Raw genomic sequence first — 9360 nt, 5'->3', positions numbered from 1 at the left:
GAGTGCCAGGGACCCCGGGGGCACCGAGCGCCGGGCTGGGCTGCGGGGCAACGGGCGGCCGGGCGCCGCCATCTTGCCGTACGGCGGGAGCCGCGGGGCCGGCTCCCACGTCCCGCAGCCGTGTCGCCGCGCGCCCTCCCCTCGGGGCGGTCCCGCTCGGGGCTCGGCGCGGCGAGGCGAGGGCCGGAGTCTAGCGGCGGCGCGGCGGCCCGAGGCCCGAGATGGTGATCTGCTGCGCGGCCGCGAACTGCTCCAACCGGCAGGGCAAGGGGGAGAAGCGCGCCGTCTCCTTCCACAGGTAACCGGGCCCCGCCCGCCGCCGCCTGCCCGCCGCCCGCGCGGCCCGCGGGCCACGCCCCCGCCCGGCCCGGCCCCGCGGGGAGACTGAGGCCGCGCGGCTCGGCCGGACGCGGGGACGCTCGGGGCGCCGGGCCTCGGGCCGGTCCCGGGAGTGAGTCAGCGCGGGCGCTGTGTGACCTTGGCCGGGCCGCCGTCTCTGGGCCGGGCGCCTCGGGCCACCGCGGCCGGCGGCCTCCGCCCCGCGGCCACCCGTCCCCCACGACCCCCGGCCGCCGGCGGCCGCCCGTGGCCTCCGCCGCCCTTTCCCCCACCGCGCGGCCGCCCTGCTCTCCATTGATTCGGGTGGGCGCCGCCAATTTCCAGAAACGGTGTGTTCGGGAAACGCTCTTCCTTAGGTCAGTTGTTCTCTTGCGTTTGCTGTGACTCTTCTGTCTGCTCCTTTCGTCCTGGGGGAGCCTGCCCTGGTCTCTGCGATCGGGGATGTGGCCGTGCAAATGCAACTTGTGCTTCGTGGATTAACACGCGCTCCCGACGCCCTGTCGCTAGAAGGGGCCTCGCGGTCAGCCCCAGGGAAGGTAGCCTTGCCGCGTGGAGGTGAGTCCGAGGAGGCGTCTGACAGCCTCCTGCGTCGTCCGCCCGGCGCGCGCCTCACCGGGGGCTCACCTGCGAGTCGTGGAAGGGCCTCCTTCCGTGGGCGCCCGCGGAAACTGGCCCGGGGAAGGGCGGGGGGGGGGTCGTCGCCGCTCTGGCCTGGCCCACTTCGTGAAAGCTCTGGAATCCAGCCCATTTCAGCAAATCCTTTTCTGCACCTTTGGCGCTGGAGGAACCAGAACAGGAGAGAGAAGGAGATCTGCTTTAAAAAACTTCTTGGGGATACGTTTCCTATGTTGCAGGATGTTTTTGAAGTTTTAAAGAAGTGGCTGGCGGTCGTTCCGTATAGTCTTATTGAAGGTTCACAGTGGTTTGCTCTGGGTCGTTAAGTTGTTACAATCTTTCCCAGTAGTGATATCGTGTATTTCAGATTCTTCACCAAGTTTTCTAGAGTTTCCTTCAGAGCCAGTCGTTTTGTTACTGTTTCTGAAAATGGAAGCAGAGTGTTGTACAGAAGAGCTCTTGGGTTCCTTCGTTCCTTCCTAAGGTCAAACCGGTTTGGGGCAGGGGAGGTGGGAACCGGGGAGTCATGATGAAATGGGCTCCCAAAGCAGTGAGGAAATTTAGGGGCATGTTCTGAGGAGTTGGCATCCGCCTGTCCTGGGCCACAGCAGCCCCAGTGGGTTAGATTGGTGACCCCAGGTGGAGCAAACAGCCCTCCAGAATGACCGCCCCACCCCTGCGGGTGCGGTGTTGTGGGGGTTCTTTAAATACAGAGCTTGCCTGAATGAGAAAAATGAGAAAAAAAATGCTTACTAAGAATCTTATTCAGTATATTCTGGGGCTGACTGTTCTTTGAAGGTGGACATGCCCTGGGGAACGCAGGACTACAGCCCTTGAGACTCACCTCCTTTAGAGCTGGTCTCACTTCAGCTGCTTGAGCCGCAGCTGGGCACGTGTGGTGTCTGGGGTGCTCTCCTGGCTTCTTGCTCCCATCTCTGCTGACTGACACCTGGCCTGACATGCGCTTTTAGCACCCAGAGTCCTGCGCATCCAGGCACGTCGGGAGGTTGTCCATCTGGGAGCTTCTAGAGGTCTTTCCAGGGCTTCCCCAAACCTTTGGTGCGGTGAGGCCCGAGGTGCCAGCGTCTGCAGCATTTCCCCCCCCCCCTCCCGCCTGGAGCAGGCACTTCCTTCCTTCCTTCCTACCCTGCAGACCGTAAGCTTCTCAGGGGCAGGCAGTGCATCTCCCGGCTTTCTGTTCCAGTAGTAACTCCTCAGTAGGGATTCCTCAGATGTCTCCTAGGTTATCAAACAGGTAAAGCCAACACAGATTTGGGTGTTCTGCTTTTATAGCTAAGAGTCTTAGGAGCAGATGTTTAATTATATCTTCTTTACTTGTCATTTGTCCTGCAGATTCCCCCTAAAGGACTCAAAGCGTCTGATCCAGTGGTTAAAGGCTGTTCAGAGGGATAACTGGACCCCCACGAAGTACTCTTTCCTCTGCAGTGAACATTTCACCAAAGACAGCTTCTCCAAGAGGTTGGAGGACCAGCACCGCCTGCTGAAGCCCACGGCCGTGCCCTCCATCTTCCACCTGGCGGAGAAGAAGAGGGGGGCCGGAGGCCATGGCCGCAGCAGGAGAAAGGACGCCAGGAAGGCCTCAGGGAGCCTGAGGGCACAGGCAGGTGACGCGGACGGGAAGGCAGCGGCAGGGTCGTCATCGTCCTCGAGCGAAAACCCGATGGCCCAGCCAGAGTCCCGCAAGCTGAAGCGGGCAGCGCTGCAGGGCAGGCCGGCCCCCAGGGCTGCCCAGGAAGCCGCCAGCCCTGAGGGTCCGGAGCAGGCCCGGCAGCGCCTGGAAGGGAACCGGAGGACGGTCCGGCCACAGTGTCTGGCAGCCAGGCAGAATCGAACGCATCCGCTGTGGATGCTGGCGACGAGCGCGCCACCTCCCCCGATGGGGACGTGGTAGACAAGAGTGGCATTTCCGTGGATGACTTTACTCCCCCTGGGTCGGGGGCCTGCAGGTTTATCGGCTCGCTTCATTCCTACAGTTTCTCCTCCAAGCACACCCGTGAGAGGCCGTCAGTGCCCCGCGAGCCTGTCGACCGCAAGAGGCCGAAGAGGGACGTGGAGCCTGGCTGCAGTGGGAGCAGCCTGGGGCCCGACAAGGGCCTGGCACAGAGCCCCCCGAGCTCGTCCCTCACGGCCACGCCACAGAAGCCTTCGCAGAGCCCCTCGGCACCCCCAACAGACGTCACCCCAAAGCCGGCGGCCGAGGCTGTGCAGAGCGAGCACAGCGACGCCAGCCCCATGTCCATAAACGAAGTCATCCTGTCGGCGTCAGGGGCCTGCAAGCTCATCGACTCGCTGCACTCCTACTGCTTCTCCTCCCGCCAGAGCAAGAGCCAGGTGTGCTGCCTGCGCGAGCAGGTGGAGAAGAAGAACGGGGAGCTGAGGACCCTGCGCCAGAGGGTCAGCCGCGCGGACAGCCAGGTGCGCCAGCTGCGGGAGAAGCTGGACCAGCTGCGGAGACTGAGCCTCCCCCACCTGGGCAGCCTGCTGCCCCCCGGCCGCGGTCAGTACCCGAGCCCCGGCTCCCACGCAGCCTGGGCATCGCGAGGGGGCCCTACCCCCACCTCTCGGGAGAGGGGAGCTGGGGTGGCGAGCTTCCCCAGCCGGTCCCTCGCACTCGGGAAGGGGCTGTGGCTGTGGGGGTTTAGCTGCTGAGAAAGGAAGCGTTTCACATACCCTGGGAAAGCCAGAGCCCCTGGGGCCGGTGCCCTCCCTCGCCTGCAGATTCCTGGCAGGTTGGGGAGGATGACAGGGTGGGCCTTCGGAAAAATTGTAGGAGCCCCTTAAAATCATGAGGCAGTTCTTTCCATTTGTGTTTTAATGAACGTCTTTGAAGCTAAATGATCTCCAGCATTAATAACGCTTTCTGTAAAGGTTTCAATGTCTGTTTAAGTGGCGTATGCTTTCTGTAAAAACACTGCAGGGATACGTAGGCCAAGAAGCGGTGAAAATTCCTACTTCTTCCTCACCTGCGAACTTTTATTCCTTGTTGCTGTTGACGTTTGGTGTGTGACCTCAGACTGTTTCTTGTGCGTCTGTACAGAGATAGGTTGAGTGTGTGTTTTACGCGTTACTGCTTTTGTTTTTGCTCTTCTTCCTAGCGTGCTGCTTCTTGTAAGCGTCACCTCTTTACGCCTTGAGGGGGTGTTTCTCACGCGTCGTGTGTGTGAAGGTGGAAACCGTTTTCCAGCTCATCGTCCACTTGGTCTGAATCGGGGATGGTCTTCGGTTATAATTTCCGCTTCCGGTGAGAAGAGGCTCCTGTGTGACAGGCTGCTCGGGACCTCGTGGACCCCAGGACAGCCACCGTCACACTCCAGACACAAAGCAGAACCAAAGCCCATCCTGACGCGCGACGGTTGGAAGTCCGTGCTCCATTCTCCTGCTCTCTCGAAGCTGTCCTTGCCGTTTCTCGTTGCTGATGTTAACTTGTTGCTTCCTTCTCTCTCCCTCTCGGTCCGACGCCCCAGAGTCTGTCCCTCTTGCAAGTCTTTGCAGACGGCCTGCCTTGGTCAGTCTCAGAGGTTGCTGCTGCTTCATTCATCCTCATTTCTCTCTGCGGTCTTGGCCTTTGTGGTGTTTCTGGCTGCTGGGGGGACGTGCTCAGCCTCGGTGGGTGTGGTGGGTGTTTCCTGGTCCCCGCGGTGTGACTGGGTCCCTCCTCCTGCCCCTCTGGCTCCACATCACAGATCTGCCTCTTGCTGCTCGTGGCTAAAGAGTCTGTAGCTTCCGTCTTGACTCCCCCCTTGAACCTGAGTTATCTTCAAGGGTGGTGACTGGTTTTCAAGTGAATTAGATTGGGGAAAGGGAGCTAATTGTCATTGTTTTAAGGCAGAGTGACACGGTAACTTAAAGGTGCCTGCTTTGTGGCCTCTTTCCAGGCTTCGTCGTGGCCTAGCGCACTGTCCCTACCAGTCTGACTGCGACCTCGAAGGACTCGTCTCTTACTGGTGGCTCCCATCCTGGCTGAGGCCGGGTCTCATTTATTTTATTAGTCAACACATCTGTTTCCTAACTTCTCGTAGCCACTGACCTGTGTGTGTGTGTTTTAGTGGCCGCACCCGTGGTACATGGTGGTCCCGGGCCAGGGATTGAAGCCGAGTGGCAGCTGCGGCACCGCCGGCTCCTTTTTAACGCACTGCGTTAGGCCAGGGGTCCAGTCTACACCTCTGCAGTAGTACCCTGAGCTGCTGCAGTTGGATTCTTAACCCAAATCCACCGTGCCACAGCAGGAACTCCCTTTCAGCTTTTAAAAACAGTCCGCTTCATCTTGTCTTGCAGCAAATGTTGGAGGTGATCAGTTCTGTGCTGCCCCCCTGCTGCCCGGTCCAGAGCATCTCTGATCTTAGCTCTAAGGCTTTCCCCATCAACCAACCATAGTTAGCCGTACGCTTCTGTTGATTGGTTATTTATTTAGCACTATTGACTATATCCACATTTCCCTCCTCTTGGGAAATTTTTAATGAATTGGGGGACTCATGACAGTGCAGTTTGAGAGGATGGGGTTTGAGATGTCGGCACCTGGGCTCTCGGGGCTGTGCGTTTGCAGTGTCAGGTAGGGGAGAGCTGTTGGAAGCCACGGACTTGAGTGAGTTTTCCTGGGAGCGCGCTGGGCTCGGGCGCAGGCCAGGTTGTAGACATGCAGCTGGAGGGATCCAGGAGAGGAGGGGAAAGGGGTGCCCAGCTCTTGGAGCCACAGCGGGGGCAGGGAAAGGCAGGGAGGGGGCGGCTGGGCTGCAACACTCTGATTGTGGAGGAAGATGGCTGCACGCAGCCACATGGGGTCACTGGTGACCCGTTTCCTTGGAGCGGGACTGGAGCTGGGGGGAGAGCGTGTGAAGGGAGGGGGCTGTGAGGGTGGCCGGGGACAAGGCGCTCTGTTCAGGAGGCACAGCTGTGGTCAGGGGTGTTGGCAAAGTGGGCATAGCCGGCAGGGAGAGTGGGTGTGTAGGGTGGGGACCGGGGAGCAGCCGTCTGCTGGGGTGGCCCAGAGGAGCTGAGCCATCGGGCCAGAGGCAGGTGCCGGCCCTCTGCTCCGGGCTCCCAGTGGAGGGAGGGGGCGCCACAGCCCCACCCGAGGGCCCTGTGATGTCTTCCTCAGAATGACGGCCCTCAGGAAGGTTCCTAGTGTGCTTGGGACTTTTCGGTCGTCAGTGAAGGAATCTTTTGGTTGTTTTCAGGGACTTTGTGTGGAAGGGACTGTGCCCATGTTTATTCAGTCCCCTTTTTGGGGGACAGAAACCCTGCAACAGCATCTGGGCCAGTGGCCTCCAGAAAGCTGGTGCTTGTTGGCGTCCCCACGGGTGGGGTTCTCTGATTTCAGTCCTGGGTTAGCTCTGCCCAGAGACAGGGCTGGCCCACCTGGGAGCCACTGAGGACAGAGGCTTCACTGTGTACCCTCCCTGTCCCCTGCCTGTTGTTGCCACCTCCCTTCTTGATGTAACGAGGCTGTCCACTGTCACCTGTGATTCAGCCATTCCCTCAGTGCAGCCTTTTTTTTTTTTTAATTAAAAAATTTTTTTCTTTTTAGGAGTTCCCTTTGTGGCTCATAGGTTAATGAACCCGACTAGGATTCATGAGGGACCCGGGTTTGATCCCTGGCCTCACTCAGTGGATTAAGGATCTGTCATTGCTATAAGCTGCAGTGTAGGTTGCAGACAGGGCTCAGATCCTGCATTGCTGTGGCTGTGGTGTAGGCCGGTGGCTACAGTTCCAATTTGAACCCTAGCCTGGGAGCCTCCATGTGCCACGGGTGGGGCTCTAAAAAGCACGCACACACAAAAGTTTTCTTTTTAGGGTTACACCTTCAGCGTTTATCAATGTCCTGATGCTCTCGTTTCATCTGTATTTCTGCCGACTCCCTACCTTCCACAGTATTTTTTGATGAATGGATTTTCTTTTTAAGGAAATTTTTTTTTTTCCGTCTTTTTGCTATTTCTTGGGCCGCTCCCGCGGCATATGGAGGTTCCCAGGCTAGGGCTCCAATAGGAGCTGTAGCCACCGGCCTACATCAGAGCCACAGCAACGCAGGATCTGAGCCGCGTCTGCGACCTACACCACAGCTCACGGCAATCCCGGATCGTTACCCACTGAGCAAGGGCAGGGATGGAACCCGCAACTTTATGGTTCCCAGTCGGATTCGTTAACCACTGCGCCACGACAGGAACTCCTAAGGAAAGTTTTAGCTGGACAGAAAGTTCAGCAGGTAGAATGGGGAGTTTACCCTCCCCCGCCCCCAGTTTCCTTCAGGGACTGTTACCACTTGTGTTGGTTACAAGTTGTGAACCCATGCTGATGTGTTAGCTAAGTTCCTACTTTACACTCCTTATAGTATCCCTTAGAAATAGACATTTCTGTAGCAGTTTCACTGCCCTGAGAATTTCTCTGCTCTACCAGTGCATGCCTCCCCCCAGCCCCTGGCAGCCAGTGATGTTTAGACTCTCTGTGTAGTTTCGCCTCTTCTAGAGTGTCTCACGATTGGCAGTGTGGACCGTGGACTAGAGCAGGTGGCCTTTGCAGGTGGCTTCTTTCCCTTGGCCACGTGTATTTAAGTTCCTCTGTCTTTTTAAAGCTTATTTCTTTCTTTATTCCTTCCTTCCTCTCCTCCTTCCTTCCTTCTCCCCCCCCCTTTTTGGCTGTCCCGAGGGATATGGACGTTCCTGGGCCAGGGATTCAGGCAGAGATTGAATCTGAGCCGCAGCTGTGACCCAAGTTGCTGCAGTAGGATTCTTAACCCACCTTGCCACATGAGGAACTCTAGTGGGTCGTTTCTTCTTTTTTTTTTTTTTTTTTTTTTTTTTTTTTTAGGGCCACATCTGTGCCATACGGTGGTTGCCAAGCTAGGGGTCGAATCGGAGCTGCAGCTGCTGGCCACGGCCATGCAGGATCTGAGCTGTGCCTACAGCCTACACCGCTGCTCACGGCAACAGTGGATCCTTAACTCACTGTGCGAGGCCAGGGAGGGAACTTCCTGTTTTAATTCTTTGGGTAATAAATGTGAAATAGAAATGGTTCAGGAAGGTGAATTTTCCCAAAACCAGGAAAACTCAAAGATGTGTTGCGGAGAGGAGGTGGGGAGGGAGACGGGGTGCGGCTTGTGGGGGTGGGGGAGGGAGACGGGCGCCTGATATAGTCTCTCTCTGTTCTGTTAACAGCATCTTGCAAAACAGGCATTTTTACTTTCAGTGATGTCCACCCATCAGTTCTTTTCTCACGCAGCTCCTGCTTTTGGTGGCGTGTCTGCAACCTCGCTGCCAGATGTGAGGTCACACAGATCTTCTCAAATGTCACCCCAGAGTTTTGTGCTCCAGAGTGTTCCGTTTAGGTCTGTGATCCATCTTGAGTTAACTTTGGGGAAGGTGTGTGTCTCCTCATCCACGGTTTCTACTCCATCTGTTGAATAGACTGTTCTCTCTGGCGTTGCCTTTGCTCCTTTGTAAAAAAAATCAGTTGCCTGTATCTGTGTTGCTCTGGTTCTGGACTCTGTTTTGTTCTACTGATTGATGAATCCATTTTTTCGCCAATACCATGTTTTATTGATTATTGTAGCTTTTTCAGCAAGTCTTCTTTTGGCCACGCCAGCGGCATGTGGAAGTTGCCCGGCCAGGAATCAGTCTCGAGCCGCTGCGGCGACAGTGCCAGGTCCTTAACCCACTGTGCCACCAGGGAACTCCTAGTGCGTCTTGAAATAGGGCACTGGGAGCTCTGCAGGGTCATTTACATCAGGGCGGTGCTGGCCGTGCTGGGACTCTTGCTGGAGACGGTGCCGAATCCATGGGCGAAGCGGGGAAGATGGCACATTGTAACGATGTCGAACCCTCCAGTCTGGGGCCGTGGACACCCTTCCACTTATTTAGACCTTCTAATTTTGTTCCTCAGAATTCTGTAGTTTGCCTCATAAATCTTTTTTTTTTTTTTTTTTTAATTATTTTCCCACTGTACAGCAAGGGGGTCAGGTCATCCTTAGATGTATACATTGCAGTTACAGTTTTTTTCCCCCACCCTTTCTTCTGTTTGCCTCATAAATCTTTACATATTGTTAGATTTATATCTAAACAGTTCTTTCTTTTTTGATGTAAGTATAAACGTTGCTACATTTTTAAGTTTAGTGCTGGCCTCAGGAACACAGCCTCCGTGTACGTCCACCTGGGACCCTGCAGCCTTGCTGGGAGGACTTACCAACTCCTAGAGTTTCTGTGGCTTCTGTAGGTTTTTCCTATAGATGGCCCTCTTCTCTGAGAACAGAACAGAGACCGTTTTATTTTTTGGTCCCACTCTGTGTACCTTTTATTTCCTTTTCTTGTAGCACCACCTGGGACTTGAGTTCATTGCAAGATGCGAGTGGCAAGGGGCATCCTTGCCCTGTTCCTGATCATAGTAAGGAAGCTGGCA

At 56.5% G+C, this 9360-nt stretch overlaps 1 protein-coding gene across 1 annotated transcript in view; it reads left to right on the top strand.

The window, feature by feature from the left end:
• THAP4 (THAP domain containing 4) overlaps positions 83–9360 on the top strand; it is a 33257-nt gene continuing 23979 nt past the window's right edge. Inside the window, 3 exon segments of the mRNA XM_021076412.1 lie at positions 83–298; positions 2308–2752; positions 2755–3472. Of these exon segments, the coding sequence (XP_020932071.1) occupies positions 222–298; positions 2308–2752; positions 2755–3472 (1240 nt within the window). The 5' untranslated portion in view covers positions 83–221.

The sequence above is a fragment of the Sus scrofa genome, chromosome 15, assembly GCF_000003025.6.
Source record: "Sus scrofa isolate TJ Tabasco breed Duroc chromosome 15, Sscrofa11.1, whole genome shotgun sequence".
In the NCBI taxonomy this organism is placed as follows: Eukaryota; Metazoa; Chordata; class Mammalia; order Artiodactyla; family Suidae; genus Sus; species Sus scrofa.
The sequence above is the reverse complement of the archived record's forward strand: the minus strand, read 5'-3'. Positions and strand labels throughout refer to the sequence as shown.